Source organism: Neovison vison, chromosome 5, assembly GCF_020171115.1.
Source record: "Neovison vison isolate M4711 chromosome 5, ASM_NN_V1, whole genome shotgun sequence".
In the NCBI taxonomy this organism is placed as follows: domain Eukaryota; kingdom Metazoa; phylum Chordata; class Mammalia; order Carnivora; family Mustelidae; genus Neogale; species Neogale vison.
In genome coordinates, this window is record NC_058095.1 from 39,697,903 (window position 1) to 39,720,415 (window position 22,513).

General features: G+C 41.4%; 1 protein-coding gene across 2 annotated transcripts; it reads left to right on the plus strand.

Moving 5' to 3' along the window:
- The first annotated feature begins 278 nt into the window (after window positions 1–278).
- On the plus strand, window positions 279–21,046 carry COIL (coilin). Of its 2 annotated transcripts, none has more exons than XM_044248619.1 (8): window positions 279–335; window positions 4,090–4,631; window positions 11,534–12,647; window positions 12,771–12,857; window positions 13,284–13,331; window positions 15,640–15,709; window positions 18,435–18,593; window positions 20,078–21,046. In XM_044248619.1, exons 2-8 carry the CDS (start codon window positions 4,387–4,389, stop codon window positions 20,104–20,106), a joined length of 1,752 nt encoding a protein of 583 aa, XP_044104554.1. In that variant the 5' UTR covers window positions 279–335; window positions 4,090–4,386; the 3' UTR covers window positions 20,107–21,046. The 2 variants fall into 2 exon arrangements, with proteins under 2 accessions (XP_044104554.1, XP_044104555.1); XM_044248620.1 differs by having other exon boundaries at window positions 282–335; window positions 18,435–18,523.
- Window positions 21,047–22,513: the final 1,467 nt, after the last annotated feature.

The following is a 22,513-nucleotide window of genomic DNA, read 5'->3' on the forward strand; positions in this document are numbered from 1 at the left end:
TTGCAGCGTTTAATGCATTTGTCTGACTTGGGTCGTGCGACGGGACTGAAACGCTGCGGAGAAATAACCGCGAGAACCGTCTTTCCTGCCTGGCTCATCCCTTCCTTCCCCAAAAATACGCCTGGCATTTCGGAAGCTACTGCATGACATCCAGGCAGATGAAGCCTGAACCACCTGGTCGTAGAACACTGCGATTGCATTTTTCACAGATTTAGCTTTAAACGTATTTGAACTATAAAATTACATATATCATGGACATGTTGGAAATTACTAAAATTTTTAGTTCCTGCAAAACCATTGTTGGCGTTATGTATTTTTCTCTAGTCTTCATCTTTGTAAGTACAATGAAAAAAAGTTTTATTGTTTTTTTCTGGGTTGGTAATTTGTCATTCATATAATTCTGTGTTAACATTGTCTTTGGAACAGTCATTTTAATATTTTATTTGAGAGAGAGAGTGTGTGAGCACAAGCAGTGGGGAGAGGGAGAAGCAGACTCCCTGCTAAGCAGAGAGCCTGCTGTGGGGCTCTATCCCAGGACCTCGGGATCATGCCCTGAGCTGAAGGCAGAGGCTTAACAGACCAGGTGCCCCCACAACAATCATTCCTAGATGGAATTCTAGGTTTGAGTAGGGGAAGGGAGGAAATGAATGGTAGAGGGGTGTGTGTGTGTATGTGTCTAAAGGTCATTTTTTTTTCCTTAGGATATTCTAAATAACTCACCTCATAGAACTAGGACACAGGATAATACAAGGACAAGTTATTGCTAAATACTGTATTTCAAAAAGTGCTCATGACAGAGAACGAAACTGAAAAACAAAGTCCATGTGACAACTCCTTTTTCTGTCCCCCTCTGTATCCCTCTCCTTCTGACTCTCATAAATGGACAGATGTTTTTATTAACAACCTTGTGAAAAGAGTCCTGCCAGTGAAGGGCAAGGGCACTGAGATTTGGGCCAGAGAAAAGAATTAGGCAACCCGATTTTCGCAAGCTCTAGCTTGGGTTGGTCCTGGAATGTGTTAAATGCCATAATGAGGATACTAGAGATAAGCCTCTTCTAAAGGAACATTTGAAAAATATACACACAGGAGTGACTGGGTGGCTCAGTCGGTTAAGTGGCTGCCTTCAGCTCAGGTCATGACCTCAGGGTCCTGGGATCAAGCCCTGCGTCAGTCTCCCCTGCTCAGTGGAGAGCCTGCTTCTCCTTTTCCCTCTGCCCCCACCCCCGCTTGTGCTCTCTCTCAAATAAATAAGATCTTAAAAAAATAAAATAAACATGCAACTATCATACGACCCATGCAATTGCACTCCTGGGCATTTATCCCAGGGAAATAAAGTCTTACTTTTACATAAAAACCTGTCAATGAATGTTTATAGCAGCTTTATTTGTAATAACCCCAAACTGGAAACAACCCAAATGGCCTTGAACACGGCCAACAGGTCTTCAATGCAAATGGTTAAACAAACGGGGGCTCACCCGTGCCACGGGATACTGTTTAGCAATAATAAGAGCAAACTATGGATATACAACAACCTGAATGAGTCTCCAGAGAGTTATGCTGAGGAGAAGAAAAGCCAATACCAAAAGTTTACATTCTTCATGATTTCACTCATATAACATTCTTGAAATGACAAAATCACAGAAATGGAAAGCATAGTGGTGGCTCTAACAGCAACAGGGAAGATCCCTGTGAAAATGGAACTGTTCTGTGTCTTGGTTATATTCATGTCAACATTCTAGTTATCACTGGGGGAAATTGGTACATGAGATCTCTCCATTATTTTCCACAACTGCATGTGATCTATAATTATCTCATACTTTTAAAAAACTAAATTTTATTTATTTATTAACTATTTATTTACTTATTTGTCATAGAAAGAAAGAGACAATGCACAAGCAGGGGAAGCAGCCCTCAGAGGGAGAAACAGGCTCCCCACTGAGCAAGTAGCCTGATACAGGACTTGCTCCCAGAACTCTGGGATCATGACCTGAGCCCAAGGCAGACTCTTAACAGACGGAGCCACCCTATTTATTTATCTTAAGTAGGCTCCTCCTCAATGTGGGGCTCAAAATCATGGCCCTGAGATTAACACCTGAGCTGAGATCAAGAGTCAGACATTTACCTGACTGAGCCACCCAGGTGCTGCCCCCCAAAAGCTTAATTTTAAAAAGGAAAGCACATAGAAGCATAAAACATACAGCTCTGCGCCTTCTCTTTTCTCTCATTATATCCTAGGCACATTTCCATCGAGGTATATTTGGAATTAACTAAATAGGGATTTAATTGCATAACTTTTGATACAGTGGAATTCTATACAACCATTTGATGTACACTAATTTTATTCAATTAAATCTATAGATGGGTATTTACTTTGTTTCTTGTTATTTGCTTTTACAGTGTTTCGGGAAACCTTGTACGGGAGTCTCTGCTCATTGTATTAGTCTATCTCTAGGATAAATGCCTAGATATGGAATTGCTAAGTCAAAGAGTACATGAAAAAAAAAGGTACATGAATTTATGATTAGGCAAATGTTGTCAAATGACCTTTTGTAAGTTTTTAAAGGATCATTCGACAAAAGAATAATAAGTACTTTCTATAAATTTTTGAAGTCATGAACATTGTAAAATGCAGATAAACACACAGAATTGGGTACCTACCATCCAGTATGTTAATACTTTGGTTCTGAGGCTTAGATTAGATCTGATCAGATTTAATTGGCTCACATCTAGGACTAGATCTGACTCTTTTTTACAGTTTGGAATCAATCCTTTGTCATCACTCTAGGTTTCCACAGTAAAAAGAATGGTGACATTTCACCTATCTACAGGAAGGAAACAAGAATAGGCAGGCAAGTACTTAAAAACCACCTGCTACTTAGGTAACTTTCCACTTTTGGAGGACTGTGGGCAAATCAGTCCTGAAGAGTACCCGAACACTTTCTTTCTAAAGATTTTATTTATTTATTTGACAGACAGAGATCACAAGTAGGCAGAGAGGCAGGCAGAGAGAGGGAGGGAAGCAGTTTCCCTACTGAGCACCCCACTGAGCAGAGAGTCCAACACAGGGCTCGATCCCAGGACCCTGAGGTCATGACCTAAGCTGAAGGCAGAAGCTTAATGCACTGAGCCACCCAGGTGTTCCTCAGGTGTTTGTTTTTGACATTTCTTTGTTACATTTGAACGATTCTTTGTTTTTAACATTACTGAACATAACTGAATTGTTGGCTGATAGAGTACTGAAAATAATTTTTAAAGGAAGATCCCTAAGTAACTTTAGCGTTTAACTTGGCAGGAGTTTAAGGAATTGGCTGACATTGCCAACGACATAATTCCTTCTAGTCTTGTCTACTTACGTAACAAACACGTTTTCTTAGGACCTTACATCTACAAAAACAAAAAATAGATCCAGAATCCATGTAAAGCCCTGTCTCTATTGCTAAATGAGACACAATATTCATCCAGAGAGACTTGGACTAATTAAAAGAAAACCATAGAGCTTTATTTCGTTAATAGATATGTTTCCATGTCCATTTTATTTTCCGTTTATTAATTATGTACCAAAATGTGTGATATTTTGTGCTATTTTGGTCAGCTGGGTACCACTCATAATAGTAATGATAATTCAATCAGAGGACTTACAAATAAGGTTAGGAGAAAATAAAACTTACAGAATTTTTTTTCAATGTTTCCACTGACTACAAATATTAATACTTACTCGTCCAGTGATCTTGGGTTAGTAGCTTAGTCTCTCTGAACTTTTAAAAAAACTTCCAGCATGGGAATAGTAATAGCTTATCTTTGTCATGAAAACTAAAGGAATTAATATACCATGTTATATGGAAATTCAAATGATGTACAATTTGTGATTTACTTACCTACTGGCTAATAAAAGGGCTACTTTTATATTTTAAAGTAAGGATGGTGGTAGGTATTATACTGCTTAGGCCTCTAATTAATGATTTTATTTTAAAACGTCGATATCTACAATATATTAGGAATTGCATCTTTTCCAACTCTTTACAATGAAAACTTTTGTCAATTAAATGTATTGGGAGTTACTGTTTTTTGTAATTCTTTTCCGTGTAAAAGCAAATATCTGAGAAGACAGCTACTGAGAAGTGCTTGTTTATCCAGAGAGTTGCCTAAATTCGGACGCTGCACAGAGTTCAGCGGAAAAGGAATTCACGTAGACTCTTTCCTAGCCCAGTGATGAACAGAATTGAATCGAAATCAACCCCGCTCCGCGTTCTCGCCGGTCATCGATCCTGTAGTAGCCACTTGGAGCCAATAGGGGGCATACGTTAAAAGGCCCCAGGGGGCGGGCCTCCGAGCACGCCTCTCGGTAGCCCTGTGGTGTCTCTCGGCTTCCGTTGAGCATCGGGCAAGATGGCGGCCTCCGAGACGGTTAGGCTACGGCTTCAATTCGATTATCCGCCGCCAGCTACCCCGCACTGCACGGCCTTCTGGCTTCTTGTCGACTTGAACAGATGCCGAGTGGTCACGGATCTCATTAGTCTCATCCGCCAGCGCTTTGGCTTCAGTTCTGGGGCCCTCTTGGGCCTCTACTTGGAGGGGGGGCTCTTGCCCCCCGCCGAGAGCGCGCGCCTGGTACGAGACAACGACTGCCTCAGGTGCGTGCAGCGCGGTATCGGGGTGTCGGGGTGGGCGGCGGGCCGGGGATGCGCCTGCGCACGCCCGGAGGCGCCTCAGGCATCTGGAGGCCGCGCGTGGGTGGTCAGTGGGGGCGGTGGGGAGTGGGAAGGGGGGTTGGGGGTGGGCGTGGGGTGGGCTGTCAAGCTGCACGTTAGTGAATGCAGGAGATGCTGATTGGGCTAGGCAGGTTTGGGGCTCAGGAATCCGCCGGGTAAGGAGCATCCTTCCCCGGAGTGCTTCTGAGCCAGGTGATTGGTGCCCAGACTTGGAAAGACCCTGATTTTGCGCATGGGCCCGGCCGGTCTTTCTTTCAGCCCTGGTTCAGGGGGCACTCACTTAACGAGGCACTGTGTTACGTGCTCATGACACGCATGTGCCTGAGACCCGGCCTTCCCCTGGAGGCTCTCAGGGTCAGGTGCAGGGGACCCAGGCAAACGGGGAACAGTCGTTATCTCTTCAAAGTGTGCCGTTCGCCCTACGTGCTCCTGCTAGGTCTTCCGAGACTTACGGTGTCATTCTTGTCATACGTGGGTGTTTTGTGGTTCTTTTAAATAAGTATTTGGGACCTTTTTGGGTTGTGAATTGGGAAATAAAATAGTTTTAAATATTTTGGAAGTTAAAAATAATGATACTCAGAGGAGTATCAAGGAGCCATTGTGGTATGGATTGCCCAGGTGTGGTTCATTTGTTTCAATAAAATGGTAAGACATTATCATATCTGTTGGAACTTTTTTGACTAATTCATTCAGGTCTTCTTTTTAAAGCTCAGCTCCAATGAAAAAATTCTAAAGTTATGAACCAGCCTACTTCCTCTGCTTGCTCTTTGTTGAATAGTCTGTTCCTTAGAACATGTCAGATTCACAAGATTTCTTCATAAGATTTCTTCAGGGAATTCAGTTCAGAGCAATAACCACATCTTTGTGTGTGTGTGCGTGTGTGTGTGTGTGTCTTAAAATCAGGAATGCTGTGATTTGTTGAGGATGTTTAGCTGTTTCTAAAGACAATTTGAAATAGTCCAAATTTCAAAAAAAAGTTCTTTCTCCTTTTTCTTTCACTGTTAACGGCTCTTCTATTATTTCTGCAATTCAGGGACTACTTAAATATTACAATTCAATTGCAAGGACTGCCTCTCCTCCTATTAACTCTCCTTTCTGGGCTATTCCCGCCTAATGAATTAATAACTTGCTGCTCACTAACTGCAGTTATACCTCAATTAATGAATCATCTGGGAATTACACTCTTTATAATGAAGTTAATGTCAAAAGCAAGCCATGACAGCTCTTAGAGGATATAAATACAGCACAATGGCAGGAAGAATTTCTCCTAAACACTTCAAATGTGTGATTGTGTGTGGTAAAATGGCAGCTGGCTTCGGTGGTAAATGGGGCAGACCTTAGAAAAAACTGAGTTTGGGAAAATTTTGTATATTTTTGTGGTTACCTGTTTTCAATCATTCTGTGTTCCAGCAGATTCACCTTTCTCCAGAGCTACAGAAGAAAGCATAGTCTCTTTTCTTAAAGGTTTCTAGTATTGCAGAATAACTAGTTTCATGGTTCAGTATATTATCTTCTTGTGTGATGTCAGCAATCAGCCTGGATAATTATATTAGGTTGTGCTGCTAAGTGTGGAAGATGATGGAGAAGGGAGAGATCATCATGGAACACACGGTCTGGGACTCTTGCAGTTCCTTGACGGACATGTTAGAAATGGAAATGCTAGATGGCCCAGGAGAGTTGTAGAGGCAAACGCTAGCCTGACTTGGTGAAGAGATAAGCCTGACTGCAGAAGGAGTCTGTCGGGACTGCTGGGAGTATTGAGGAAAGTCTCATGAGGAAAGGTGGAGCCAGCTGGTGGGAGGCTTGAGAGGCTGCTTCCCGGTGGCCATTTCCTCACAGCCCATTCTCTCAGGACCCAGAATCTGACTTTTTCCTGCTCTGACAGACCAAAAAAAGTTATACTTCAGAATAGTTCAAGGGAAGAAGGCCCTTATGTCTCTTCTCAAATTCTCTTCCCACACCCTACTTTCTAGAAGTATCCTCAGTTAAGTTTGGGGTCTGTCTTCCTAAAATTTTTCCATACATGTGCAAACATGTATACTTACCCTTTTAAAATATACATGTTATTGTAATAAACAGTGTCCTGCACCTCACTTTTTTTTAACATGACATATCATGGGTATCTTTCATTTGAATGTACATTATTCTTTTTTTAATTTTTTATTTTCTGTTTTTGGGAGAGAGAGAGAGACGGAGGGAGGGAGGGAACGAGCAGGGGGAGGGGCAGAGGGAGAGGAAGAAGCAGGCTCCCCACCGAGCAGGGAGCCTGAAGCAGGACCCTGGGATCATGACCTGAGCCAAAGGCAGACTTTTAACTGACTGAGCCACCCAGGTGCCCTACATCATTCTTTCTAAATGCCATGTAATATCCTTTTACATGACATGTCAATTTCTTTAACCAACCTCTTACTAATGGACCTTTTAGGTTGTTAATCTGAGCTCATTTGGGCTGCCATGATAAAAATACCATAAACTGGGTAGCTTATAAGCAACAAGAATTTATTTCTCACAGGTCTAGAGGCTGGGGAGTCCAAGATCAAGGGGCCAGCAGATTCAGTGTCTGGTGAGGTTTGCTTTCTGGTTCATAGACGGCACCTTCTCATTGTGCCTTCACTGTGGAAGGGACAAGGGAGGGCTGTGGAGCACTAATCGGGTTTGGGAGGGTTCTGCCCCAGTGACCTGAGCACCTTCCAGAGTCCCCACCTCCTAATTATATCACCTTGGCGGTTAGGGTTTCAACGTATGAATTTTTCAGCGACGCAAACATTTAGAACATGGCAGGTTTTTTTTTTTTTTAAGATTTTATTTTTAAGTAATCTCTACATCCAGTGTGGGGCCCAGACTTAAACCCCGAGATCAAGAGTTACATGCTCCATTGACTGAGCCAGCTTGGTGACCCCCTCATGATGGTTGTTTTCTGTTTTTCACTGGTACATAGTGATGTAGTAAACATTCTTGTACATTCTTGTGTAGTTGGGCAGTAGTTCAGCAGGATACATTCCTAGAAGAGGTACTTTTTGGTCAGATTTTAAAAATTGGTGAGTATTGTCAAACTGGCCTCCAGAAAAGTTGTACTGATCTGTGTTTACGCCAATAATATGTTGAGTTACTTCTGTTCAGTATTGTGTGAAAGGTAAGAGGGCAGAGTGATTAAGAGTTCAGGCTCTGGAGTCAGACCCCTAAGTTTGAATCATGGCTCATTAGCTGTGTTCCCTTGGTCAAGTACTTTTACCTCTTTGAAGGTGATAATGTAGCAGCCAGGCAGGAGGAAGGCTGCAGGGAACTGAGGGGACCCAAACAGGGTGCAGTGCTACCTTTTTACTCTCTTGTTGTTCTTCACCTCCATTTGGTGGGACAAATTCATTAAAACCCCCCCAACTCCTGGCCTCAGAGGACTAACAATTATTGTATTAATAAAAATTAGAGTTAGCATTTGGATAGTTCTTGGTCTGAGTCTGGCACTGCTCTAAACATAGATGATAGCTCATCTGAATATTATTATTATCACTGTCCCCATTTTTACAAATGAGAAGGATTGAGGTAATATTTAAAAATTTTACTTTAAGTGGCAGAAGAATTTGAATCCAGTCACTTTGACCTTAGCAGGCTGTGGGTTTGGGGTATTAGGCTGTGCAGCTGGGTGTGGCTGTATTTCTGTATGATAGAATCCTAGAAGAGAAATTGCACATTTAAAGGGAGTGCCTTGCATTTTGGGGTGCCTGGGCAGCCCAGTCGTTTGAGTGTTGGACTCGATTTCTGCTTCAGTTATGATTTTATGGGCTGTGAGATTGAGCCCTGCTCAGTGGGGAGTCTGCTTAAAGATTCTCTTCCTCTGCCCCCCTGCCCACTTGCTTGGGCACAGGCTGTCTCTCAAATAAATAAATAAATCTTAAAAAATAAATAAAGGGAGTGCCTTGCATTTTGATAATACCACCCAGCTTGCCCTGAAAGGGTTTGCATGAACATTGAAGAGTCTGTTTTTAAAATTTCTTGGAATTAAATCTCTTTTATTGCTAATTACGTAGGTAATTCACTTCTCTTCGTACAAGGACAGCTACATTTATTGTTTGTGATCCAAGAAGAGAAATGAAGGATATTCCTAGGGAAGGTGTACACCCAGGAAGGGATGATAGCTCAGCAGACCCTAACGAACCATTCCTTATCCTCTGGATGGCGGTTTGTCTCTCAGTCTTCCTGTGTTCCAAAAGGAAGTAATTCTCCTCAGGAACAGCAGATAGTGAGTGAGGCTGCAGCAATCACAGGTCATACCTTTAGGCCGGTAGCCCCAGATTCGATGTCTTCAGCATAGGTGAGGTGATGCCAAGGGCTGCTTGTTGAAAGCGTGATGGTGTGGCAGCGGGTACTGTGTGTTCCAGGGATCTAGCAAACCAGTGACTGAACTGAGAGCCTCGCAACCATCTTCACAGTTTGATGGGAAATTTGGTCCAAACGGGTTGCCTCAGGATTGAAGCTTGAATTGTAACATTGCTACGAGTAAAACAAATTGATGAAGAATGTCAAGGGACAATCCAATATACTGCAGGTTCCTTAGCAGTTCTTAGATTCACAGGATGCCAGCCCACTTTTTGCCCATTTGAGAATTCCTCCCTTGCTGCTACATGCTAAAGTCCATCCCGGGCGTAGAGGGTAATGTGTTTTTATAAATTAAATCCCTGATCCTTCAGACTTTTATTTCTGTCTATCTGATAGATAGCAGCTTTGATTTTACTTTGCTTTGTATGTGTCTGTGTATTTGTGTATTCTGCAGAATAATCTGGTATGTTTTCTTCAGCTACCACATGATAAATCACAGGATTACTATCCCATAAAAATTTTTTTTTAAATGCCTACATCTTATTCCCCAATTATACTCCCCCCCCAAATACGATTATTTAATCTTTCTGTGGTCACTAAAAAAACTTGAAATATATAGCTGGATAAAAATGTATTAAAAATATAATGTCTGTTTTTAGCAGACAACTTTAAGCACCCACTATGCACTTGACTTTCGGGATACTCTCATCTTTCCATCATTGAACTGCACATGTTAGAACTGTTGCCAGTTCATGGAACAACAGAGTTTTTTTTACTGTGATAATAATTTTAGATGAAGTGTGTTAGGGCTCTCCAGAAAAACCTAGAGTGAAAGATAATAGATTATATATAGATAGGAACTTGTTTAAGGAATTGGCTCATGAGATAATGGAGGTTGAGAGGTCCCAAGATCCACAGTTGGCAAGCCGGAAATCTAGAAGAACCAATGATAAGGTTGTGGTCCAGGTCCAAAGACTTCAGATCCGGGGAGTCGATGGTGTAAGTTCCAGCCCTAGTCTGAGCCTGAAGGCTGAGGTCCCAGCTCAGACACGTGGACTAAGAGAGGGAATTCCATTCAGGCCTTCAGTGGATTGGATGAAGCGCACTCACCCACTGGGGTGGGCAATCTATGTGACTTAGTCTACCAATTCAGATGTTAATCTCATCTAGAAACACCCTCACAGACAAGCCCAGAACAGTGTCTAACCAAATGTCTGGGCACCCATGGCCCAGTCAAGTTGACATATAAAATTAGTAATCACAGAATTGAACTTTATGATGGCTTGTCACTATCCCAGAGAACATAAATTGTTAGAAAAATGTTCCCAGGGACGCCTGGGTGGCTCAGTTGGTTAAGCAGCTGCCTTTGGCTCAGGTCATGATCCCAGCGTCCTGGGATCGAGTCCCACATTGGCCTCCTTGCCCCGCAGGGAGCCTGCCTCTCCCTCTGACACTGCCTGCCACTCTGCCTGTGCTCTCTCTCTCTCTCTCTGACAAATAAATAAATAAAATCTTAAAAAAAAAAAAAAAAAAGAAAAGAAAAATATTCCCCAAATTTCAACAGAATAAAAGTAAAATCTGAATTTAAGAACAAGCTCACATTTATTTTTAAAATTTTTTTATTTTTTTTAAAAGATTTTATTTATTTATTTGACAGAGAGGGAGACAGCGAAGAGAGGGAACACAAGCAGGGAGAGTGGGAGAGGGAGAAGCAGGCTTTCTGCTGAGCTTGAAGCCCTATATGGGACTCATCCCAGGATCCTGGGATCACGACCTGAACCTAAGGCAGATGCTTAATGATTGAGCCACCCAGGTCCCAGCAACTTGCATTTAAAAACAAAAATAGAGGGGCGCCTGGGTGGCTCAGTGGATTAAAGCCTCTGCCTTTGTGATCCCAGGGTCCTGGTGTTGAGCCCTGCGTCGGGCTTTCTGCTCAATGGGGAGCCTGCTTCCTCCTCTCTCTCTGCCTGTCTCTCTGCCTACTTGTGATCTCTCTGTCAAATAAATAAATAAAATCTTTAAAAAGCAAACAAACAAAAAACAAAAAATAGATACTCTGCATTATCACCATTTGGGATAGGCAACATAATAGAATGGAAAGATTGTGAACTTTGAGGTTAGACAAACTGGTTTGAATCCCATTTCTGCTGCTTATTAGCTGTGGATCTTATTAGCTGTGGGCAGGTTACGTGTCTGAACTGTAATTTTGTGATCTGTTTTAGAATGAAGGATAACTGCTTCATGGTGGCATTTAGATTAGAGAAAAGGTCTAGAAAATATTTGGGATGCAGAAGATATTCAAGAAATAGAACTAGTCATTAGAAAGTTGACCGTAAGTGACCATGTAGGCCATTTTGTCAAAGTGAGTCTTTTATCCTTAAGTGATTTGACATTTTTTTCATTGCCTGGTGGCAGGGGTAGCTTGCAGTCATCTCCTTATATAATTGTGTCCTGGCGACGTGCTTGTCCAGGAGACGTACTCACTGTGACTTTCTCTCTCGTTTTGATAGAGTTAAATTAGAAGAAAGAGCAGCTGTTGAGGATACCGTGACAGTCAAGAATGGTGATGATAGTCATTTATTACCTAGGAAAGCAAAGAAGAGGGCATTTAAGTTGGAGGACGGTGAAGAAACTGAACTAGATTACAAAAATTTAAAGAAACAGTGGAAGAGGCAAGAGAACAATATTGATGAGAAGACCTTGGATCTGGAACCAAAAGCCGTCACAGATCTGAGTGTGAGGAAAAAAGGCAAGAGGAAGAGCAAAGCCATGTGTAGTGTCGTGGATGGTGATGACGAAGGAACCAAAAGAAAATCACCAAAGAGAAAGGAGAAATGTGAATATAAAAAACAGACGAAAAACTCCAGGTCTTCCAAAGCACAGACAGTGAAGGACTGGGCTGCCCCGAACTGTGGTCCTCTGAAAGGCTCGCCCGCTAGAAATAGCCTTGTCAAAGCCAAAAGGAAAGGTGGCACGAGCATTAGTACAAAAGATAGTCCCATTTCCTCCTCAGAGTCTGAGTCTTACCATGAATCAACCAGTGATGGTCTCAGCCATGTCATCTTGGAGGTCAGAAATTCTTCAGAGAAAATACCAACTGAGTCATCAAAGGAAGGACCCTCTACCAAAAACACAGCTGCAAACAAAGTGACCGCCAAAACTGGCTTCAATTCTACCACCGTCAAGGGCAAGACAACTAGAACATCATCTTCTAGTTCAGACTCTAGCTCAGAGTCTGATGACCAGAGCACGGTGTCTAAGAGCACCCCGGAGCGCACTGCCAGCTTCTTAAAGCCAGTAGGCCTCTTTGCAGGACGAGGCTGTCCAGGCCCAGGGCCCTGCTCGCAGCCTCCCGCTGCTGCCGCCTGGAAGCATTCTGACACCAACAGTGCCAGACCGGCTCCTCCTGCTCCCCCTCCCAATGTGACTCTTTCTGCCGGTTTGGGAAGAGGCTGGGGGAGAGGAGAGGACCTTCTTTCTTGGAAGGGGGCTAGGGGCCGGGGGATGCGGGGGAGAGGCCGAGGCCGAGGGCAGGCCATTTCCTTTGTGTTAAATAGAAACGCGGACTATCAGAAGCACCAGCAATTAAATGAAATGGTCACGAACTCATCTACTATTATCCAGGCAAGTACGATTTCTTCTGAGCGTACCTCTTCCCCTTCTCCCATGGGGTGTGTCTGGAGCGCATGTCACAGGTTCGCTTTTTTTCACCAGTAATAGACTCCCATGACTCATGCTGTTTTTCAGAACCCAGTAGAGACACACAAGAAGGACTACAGTTTGTTACCACTGTTAGCAGCTGCTCCGCAAGTTGGAGAAAAGATTGCGTTTAAGGTATATTTTAAAACCACAACAATTAAAACAAAAAGATTATCCTCCCTCCAAATAAACTTAATCATTAGCAACTCTGGATTATATATGCATATAGACCCTTTTCCAGATCATATCTGTCCTGTTTTTGTACCTGGCATGGAGGAGGTGCCTACTTACTGTTTCGGGAACGAAAAGTGGCTTAGTCTAGTGTCTGGGACATAGCAAGTGCTCAATAAAAAAAGGGCTCTAATTCATGCACACTCCACCACAACATCCTCCCCCAAATCAAAGAAACGTTTCCCACTGGAACCCCTGTTTTGCCCCTGTTTTGTTCATGGTAGGACCTCCAGGGTGGTGGGGTGGCACCCTAACCCGGCATATTCTCCCAGGGGCAGAGGAGAGGAGCCGCAGAATTTGTGTATTTGTGGGCTCTTTCTTCTTTTGTAGCTTTTGGAACTAACATCTGATTATTCTCCTGATGTCTCTGATTACAAGGTAAGGCTTTTTATTTCAAAATAACTTAGTATATTAAAGAAGCTAAAGTTGTATTTAGTGCTGCTAATATGGATAATTTTGCTTTTTTGGAGTAAATAATGTTGTAAAATAGAAAATGGGAACATTATCAAAGTGTAAACTTTTTAATAGTATCACTGGAGCCTTCAGCGTCATTTTCCTTGCACTTGAGGGTGAATGCAGGACAATGATGAGTTTTAATTTTTTTAAGTCATTTTTTTCTAAATGGCTTAGACATTTGCACGCTTATTTGAAGCCACTCCCCCAGGATCCTAAACTTTGAAAGGAAATAATGAATAGCTGTTAGCCAGAAAATTTGATTATTTTCATCATAGGAATCTCTTTTATATAATTGTGAATTACTGTAGATTCTGATGGTCTAACCTAGCCCCTTTTGCATTATCTGTTAACCACAGGTAACTCACAATATTATCCTTGAAATTTATTCACTAAATGTCTGTGTGGGACTTTACATTAGCATGAGCTTTATCATAGTTCAGTAAAAGCTTAACTCCAGTGGGATTACAGAATTGCATGTTTCCTTTTTCACCCATTCAAAATTTTGTTAAAATGCATAATTTTTTATTTTGATGTAATATATGGAATATAAGTGCATTTAAAAAATAATAATTGGTAATGTTAACATAGTAATACAGAGAAAGTACAAGGAGATTTGATTTAATCTGAGTGATACCTTGGAAGACTTTTTTTTTTTAAACCTTGGAAGACTTTTAAAATCCTGTTAAGAACCTTTCCTCAAAAGCAGACTAGAAGAAGAATCAGTTCATGAAGGGGTTTGGTAGGTCAGTTCTAGATAATTAGTATTTCATCGTATTTTTTATCTTAGCCTCTTATTATAAGTAACATATAAGTTATCAATTAAAGCAGGATACTTGTGAGTGAAAAGGATTAATATTAATAACTATCCTGGAAGGAAATGTAAATGGGCCTGTCTTGGGCAAACCAGGATTTTTTTTTTAAGATTTAATTTATTTATTTGACAGACAGAGATCACAAGTAGGTAGAAAGGCAGGCGGAGAAGAGGAGGCTCCCCGCTGAGCAGAGAGCCCGATGTGGGGCTTGATCCCAGGACCCTGGGATCACGACCCAAGTGGCAGGCAGAGGCTTTAACCCACTGAGCCACCCGGGCATCCCAAACCAGGATATTTTGTCACTTTATGGTAGATAAGGAGTTTAATTCTGTGATATGTGGGGAGATGGATAAATACAGAATTAATATATGTCCTACAGCACAAATTGTGAGTCTAGAATACTGATTTTTTTTAAATGCATATTAAATTGATGTTGGTCCTAGTTATTACCCTGGAAAGCTATTTGCTTACTTTTCCTGGTATTTTTAGGACTTTCTGGAAATTATTTTCAAAACCATTTGCAGAGTGAAAATCAGTCCCAGTTTTTGCTTTGACCTCAAGTGCTGTTATCTAGCTGATCACTGGCTTTATTCCTGAAGCTGGTCCTCAGAAGTCAAATCTGTCTTCAAAGAATGTAGTTTCCTCCATCCCTGACCCTGTCTCATGTGTATGCACCTACCTGCGGGATTTTAACCGATGGAAGTGACTGAGTGACGCCGCAGAAGTCAGTGCAATGAAAGAAGACTTTATTACCTAAATTTCCCGCAGGAGCAGGGAATGCCTTGTCGTGCAGGCCCTTGGGGGAGAGTACCTGGACCTCACCTGGATCTCATTCAGAGGCAGAAGCAGGAGTGAGGAGAAACCCTGTGCCAGGGCCTTTACTGGGGTTTCCTTGGGGTAGGCAAGGCAGGATGGGGGAAACAGTTTAAGATTGGCTACTTTGAATAATTAGCAGGCTTTGGGCTGTAGGGGCTGTCCCTAGTTGTGTGGTACTTGCCTCTGGGATGATTTCTAGGGAAAATAGTGTCTTGAGGTATGGGAGTTCTTTTTCTCCTATAGGTGGATTTATTTTAAAAATTTTTTTAAAAGATTTTATTTATTTATTTGAGAGAGAGAGCATAAGTAGGGGGTGAGGAGGAGCAGAGAGAAAAGGAGAAGCAGACTTCCTGCTGAGCAGGGAGCCCAACGCAGGACTTGATCCCAGGACCCTGGGATCATGACCTGCGCCGAAGGCAGATGCTTAACCAACTGAGCCACCCAGGCGCCCCTAAAAGAAGTTTTAATATTGAGATAAAATTTGTGTAATGTAAAATTCACCATTTTAACCATTTTAAAATATAAAATAATAATTAGGTGGTTTTAATATATTCTCAATGTTTCACATGTTGGTTTTTGACTTGGACTTTTATTTTTGAAAGGAAGGAAAAATACTAAGCCACAATCCAGAGACCCAGCAAGTAGATATAGAAATTCTTTCATCCTTACCTGGTGAGTCTTCTAGAAAAGAATTTGAAAATTTAGGATCTTCATATCTACATTGGTTTCTAAATAGCTTTTATACCCAGGAGCTACTCTCTGCCTTGGCCTCTGTGACGAACTCTCCACTTCTCCCGTGGGCACAGTGCAGCCCTGGGGACCTGTGCTCCCCCTTAGTGGAAGTGTGTGTCCACTAAGGGTTGTTGGATTTGTTTCCAAAGCCATTAGACAAGTTTTCTTAGTCCTATAATTATGTAATTTCATAAAAATTACGTAAACTGATGAGCACTGGTTGCAAAAGGAATTATTTCTATGTAACCCAAATTGAATGCGACCCAAGAGTGTAACTAAGAAATTTTTTGGATTATGGATCTGCCAAAAGAGATTGGGAGGAATCTGGTAAGAAATCTAGGAAGATATCTAACTTGGGCTGCCTTGCTAGTGTTCGCATTCTTGTATCCCTTTAAAAAAAAAACTCAGAACTGGAAATTGTAGAAATAGCAGACATATATTAAGTATATGGTTTATAGAAGAAAGATAACTGTAGTCAGTAGGCTCCTAAGAACTACTTAGTTCTATTTCAAAAGAATTGGTAAATGAGTATACTTTTGTGTGTTAAGCCAAAATAAAATGTCTAAAGTACATCTGCCATCCACACTCTCACACATTATTTCAAATGCTTCCCTGCTTTATCCCTGATTCACCTCATCCATTATTGGTTCTAAAATCTGGGAATAAGAGAGCTTTCACTGAATATGGCTTCATTTGGGTCGTATTGGCCAAAGAGCAGAAGAGATCACTTTTTCTTTAGCAGCCCCTAAGGCAATTAAAATGTTAAATAAATGACTAGAAATAACTTAAATTGGTTTTCCAGCTTTCTTCTAATTAGGTTTTATTTGAAGAAATCTCCTTTGCTAGGAATGGTGGACAGAGAGGTTTGTCCATGGTCAAATTCATGGATACAGCCTGATCACTGTCTGTCAGGTGATTGGCAGTGAGAACATCCAGTTAGAACTTTTCTTCTTTGGAGCATCTAGAAGTGGTTTTATCTGTTCAGTAATAGAAATACAGGTAGTCCTCGCTTTGCATGGTTCTGATCATACATATAGATATATATAGGAACTTTTGTTCCCATGGTTTGGTTACATAACACCAGTTCCCAGCGACATCAGGTATGCTGTTAGCTGTGAATAACCACATAAAGTACTGCCAGCTTTTTGGTCTGCAGATCACTATGTCAGTAACAGATGCTCATCGTGATCAGTGACCAGTGATGTCACTTCCAGGTCTCCCGGTGATTGGTCACTGTGCGTCTGTTACTCCATCCCCAGACATACTGCTACGCGTGTGGTTTGCTGCCTCCTTGTCTCTCAGGATAAGCTCACATGGCATTTTACAAAAATGTATGTTGAGGTAGGAAATTGGTCAACAAACCTGAAAGTACAACAAAGAAACAAAAAGTGATGATTCTGGAGGTGACATGCAAATGGGTTCAAGTGGAGTAGGGTCAGAGAACAGCTGACCGTGTGGATGTTGGCCCTGCAGTTCATGTGAACTTCTTGACATAAATGAGGAGGGCTGGTGGTGACGGAAGAGCTATTTCATGATGATGGTAAGAGCTCAAAGGATAAAATCCTGAAAGCTGATGCACACTTAGGAAGGAGTCTGCTGCTTTTGCAAGTGTAGAAAAGACTCTCCCTCTATGTTGTCATTACATGGCAGGAAGGCAAGCACTGTTTAAACCACTCTTGTTAATAGCTTGTTCTTTTCTTTTCTTTTTTAAGATTTTTATTTTTAAGTCATCTCTACACCCAAAGTGGGGCTTGAACTCATGACCCCAAGATCTAGAGTCACATGCTCTACTGACTGAGCCAACCAGGTGCCTGGATAAGTTTGTTTTTTTTTTTTTTCCTTAAGATTTTATTCATTTATTAGACAGAGAGAGAAATCATATGTAGGCAGAGAGAGAGAGGGAGAAGCAGGCTCCCCGCTGAGCAAAGAGCCCGCTGTGGGGCTCAGTCCCAGGACGCTGAGATCATGACTTGAGCTGAAGGCAGAGGCCCAACCTACTGAGCCACCCAGGCGTCCCCTGGATAAGTTTCTTCACAAAGAGAGCACTAATTCTTTCTGGCAGTTGAGATTACAGTGTACCACACGCAGAATATTTTTGCTATTTTTCATCTCCCAATAGAGATTTTAATGTTTTGACAGTTTTTAAAAATGTCTTGAGACCATCATGATTTTTCCCCATTGATTATTCAGATTGTTCAGCCTGCCACGGTTGTTTTTATGACCCCGCACTACCGTACAAAGCGAGGACTGCTATATTACCGAGTAATAAGTATGTTTAATTTTGAGGACAGAGCAAGATAGACAAATTTTGCCGAATTCAGATTACCTTTCCCAGCTGGAATATATCAGTAGTCTTTTGGGTTATCTAATGGTTACACCTATTCTTTTCTGAGAGTACTAATAACAGTGTATCAAGCTCATTTCTCTTTTGATGAAGGAAAGAGTCTCTCTGATAAATGGCCAGGAAGCTCCCATCTGCTGTTACAGGGCTTTCTCAGGGTCTCCTGTCACTGAGCACTCCATACTTTCATGTGTGTCCCCAGCCTCCATATCAGTGGACAATTTGTTTGTGGTTGTTTTTCCAATGATGTAAATTCCCTGTAGAGGAACGTTTTCACTACTAGGAAATGACTTATTGTCTCTCCTTCCCACCGTCTGGTTTCAGCCATGAAGGAACCTGGGAAATTTGATTTGGTTTATCACAACGAAAATGGAACTGAGGTAGTGGAGTACGCTGTGACGCAAGAGAAGAGGGTAGGCGCGCTTCGCTTCTTGGGATTGCTTGGTCGTCCGTTCTCTCAACTGGCTACTGGCAGTCTGGAAGGTGACATTGCAGCTTCCTGAACTGCCTATATTAAAGTCATAAAAGCTCTAGGCTCTGGGATCCCTGGTCTGCCTACAGGGTGGCAGTGTCTGTGCCCAGTGCCAAGTTAGGGTGCCATCTTGGATCTCAAAAGAGCCAACAGGACAAGGTGCACAAATAACAGAATCTTACTGAAGATTATAGAGTTACATAAAAACATAGTTATGTAAGGGTTTCATTAGGGAAGAGTAGCATATTTTTAAAACTTCATCGATACATACTTTGAGTAAAGTGTATATAGTATATAGCTTGAAGGATTGTCATAATTGAACATACCCATGTCACCAGCACCTGGGTCAAGAAGCAGAACATTAACAGCCTCCCTGGAAATCCCCATCATGTCTCTTTGCAGTCACTACTATCTCCCAAATGTTACCGTGATTCTGACTTACAACAGCATACATAGTTTTAAAGGATGACATAAAAGGGTGATTCTGTCTTTTGACTTCTGTTTAAATTCTTAAATTGCCATTTTAGGAAATATCTGGTTTAGAGGTTTTAGGCAGTCAGGCTTCTAGAGTTGCTGGCAACGCCTGGCTCATTAGGCTGTGCTAGCATTAAACTAAATAGAATTTATATTTAAGAAAGTGTTTCCTCTTAAGATGTTTATATTTGAAATTTTATGGATATTATTTTGTAACTTTCAGTATTGCAAACTCACATTTTAGAAATGTACACTTGTAGAAACCCTAACCAGACTATGATTTGCTTTGTCTTTAGGATAGACGACACTCTTAGGGATTTATTCCAAAAACACATTTTTAGGGTCTGTAGTAGGATAAGCAGATTTGGCCAAGTCTCCTGTACTTCTTTATTTGCAATGTGTGCCTCTTCACTTTTTTGTTGAAAGGTATTCTTGGAAACTACACTGGAAAATTTAACCTTGGAAGCTTTCCTCTTTATGCCTTATTATACAGGGGCTAGAAGCGGAGTCTGTCATTACCATTCTCCGACACTAGATGGTGCTCATGATTCATCCACATGGCCCAAGTGATGGCATTTGTTTGCTCTCTGTAAAACACGAGATGCCTCCTAGGTTTAGGCAGCACAGAGTAGAGCTGTGCAATGGAGCATTAGGAATCCCCTGATAACCCTTAAGGGCCACATCTGCCTGTGAAGAGTCCATGGGCCGCCAAGCCACAGAGTCCTGCTGGGCAAATACCCTTGACCCTGGATAACCAGCTGCCCCACACCCCGGCCCATCCCATCCCTGGCCCTGCTCGAAATGAAGGAAAGGTGCAATGTGTTTAATATAAAGTGTAGTTGCATTCTAGGTTAACAGTTCTTCTAGCTAATTGGACTCATCTTACTGGGACTCAGGTCATTCCAGGTCCTCAACCATTCTGCACAAATGGAAATTTACATGACTGAAGTTTTTAACCAAGTGAAACCTGTATGATCGCAAAATGAAGCCTCTAAACCAAATATTTTGTATTTTTCCTCAGATCACTGTTTTTTGGAGAGAATTGATTGATCCAAGATTGATTGTTGAACCTCCGAGTACCATACCAAGTACAGAGCCTGCTTGAGGATGACCTCTCCATCTCATAGTTTATAAATGTCTTGTTTATGAAAGTGACTATAACCTGAACTTTAAAAAAAAAAAAAAAGATTTGAAAGTTGTATGCATTTTTTGTTCACTTTACTGCATAGGAAAAAAATCTACCTCATCATTTAAAATAACATGGGTGTTCCTTTTTGTAGATCTTTTTTTTCTTCTTCCAAGCTTAATTTCAGTAACAAAATTTAATACATGACATTCCCTGCAGGCATTGTTACATATCAGTATATATGGTTTCTTCTCTTTTTTATTTATTTTTTGACCATCAAGTAGCCATCGTCAGTAGGAGTTTATAACACCAAGTACAAGAAAATGCTGCATATCTTGTCTTAGTAAGTTTTATTAAGTAACGTTCTAAAACCTGAAAGCATGTTACTTGACCCAATTTTTTAACATTTGAGTTCCATTAAATATGGAACATCTTATAAATTGCAAGTATTTTATACTTGTAACTGTCAAGAATTAAGTAGCTGGGTTTATTGCAAGCAGTGAATTAGAGAATCCTTTCACATTTTTCTCAACTTTAAAATTGAGGATTTTCAGAGTCCTGTGTAGAGCAGTGAAAATAAGACCTCGTGTTTTTGCCGGGGGTGAACTGGTGTTCCACCTGGGTGAAAGGATTTCCTATGAGTTCAGACCAGGGAGCATGTTGTCTTGCTACAAGATCCCAAGCACCTGGCTGAGTGTGCTGGAGTAAGGACTGAACAGAAATTTCAGTTTCTGTTATTATTCAACAAAAGCTAAAATGGAAAAATGGCTAAATCTATACTGTGAAAATTGCTTCCTTTTACAAAAAAGATCAGGTTCCTCCTTCAGCTTTGCAGATTTTTAAATAAAATCCGATTGAACTACACCTCCCTGCTGAGTCATCGTGTTTGGTTGAGTATTGCAAATTGCTGTCTTGTGTCACCATAACGCAACAGATACAAATGTTCTGGAACTGGAAGCTTTGCTTTGACTGGAGAGTCTGGTGTTGCACAGTTCAGTCCAATGAGAGTCATCAGATCTAGGAGCTATTGGGCTGGTGATGCTGTGTTCTTTCAACCCGCACAACACTGATGTGCATCAAATGTGGATTTATTGATTTGTAATGAGTATTACTCCAGAAAGTGTGAGGTCAATGTGAATAATGGGATCTCGGCACTGGGGTTCTTTCCATGGTCTAGAAAACAAATTAAGGTAACTAGCAAGCACCAGCAGACATATGAATAAATGCTCAACATCATCATCATCAGGGAATTGCAGATCAAAATCAATGAGCTATCACCTCACAGCTCTTAGAACGGATGTTGTCAAGACAAGGAATAATGAGTGTTGGTGAGGGTGTGGAGACAAGGGAATCCGCTGTGCAGCCACTTTGGAAAACCGTATGCCCTCTGTTCATTGCGGCATTATTTACAATAGGCAAGATACGGAAACAAGTGTCCATTGACGGCTGAAAGGATAAAGAAAATGTGTTATATATACGTATGTATTTGTTATTCAGCCATAAAAAGGAATGAAATTCTGCCATTTGAGGCAACATGGATGGACCTTGAGGGTGCTATGCTAAGTGAAACAAGTCAGACAGAAAATGATAGAATGATCTCACCTATATATGCCATCCAAACAGCCCTCCCCTGCTCCACCCGATAAAGGGGAACTTAGATACAGTGAACAGATTGGTAGTTGCCAGTGGTACGGGGTGTGGGTGGGCAAAATGGGCAAATGGGGGTAAAAGGCACTAGCTTCCAGTTATAAAATAAGTCACAGGCATGTAACGTACAGCATGGGGACTATAATCAGTAATACTGTATTCCATATTTGAAAGTTGTTGAGAAAGTTGCTGGGAGAGTAGATCTTAAAAATTCCCACTACAAAAAGTTTCCATAATTATGTATTTATTGTGGTTATTGTTCTGCAATGGGTATATACAAATACAGAGTCATGTTGTGTACCAGAAACTAACGTTCTATGTCAATTATACATTAATTAAAAAAGATAATTAGTAAACATTGACTAGATCAAAGGAAGTGTTGATCTCAGGATATGTTTTCTTTAGATTATAATCCACTTATGAGTTCCCTTTTTCCTCTGTAGTGGTGTTTTTCAAACTAAAAACAGCAGCCTACTAGAAAATTGGGGGTCATGATCTCTTTGAAAGATGCAATACCATAGAAAAATACTACATCCACTAAATTTCAGTTTTCCTTATAGAACAGAATTTATAGGGGTTCCTGTGGCTCAGTCAGTTTAGCGGCTGCCTTCAGATTAGGTCATGATCCTAGGGTTCTGGGATCAAGCTGCATGGGGCTCCGCGCTCAGTGGGAAGTCTGCTTCT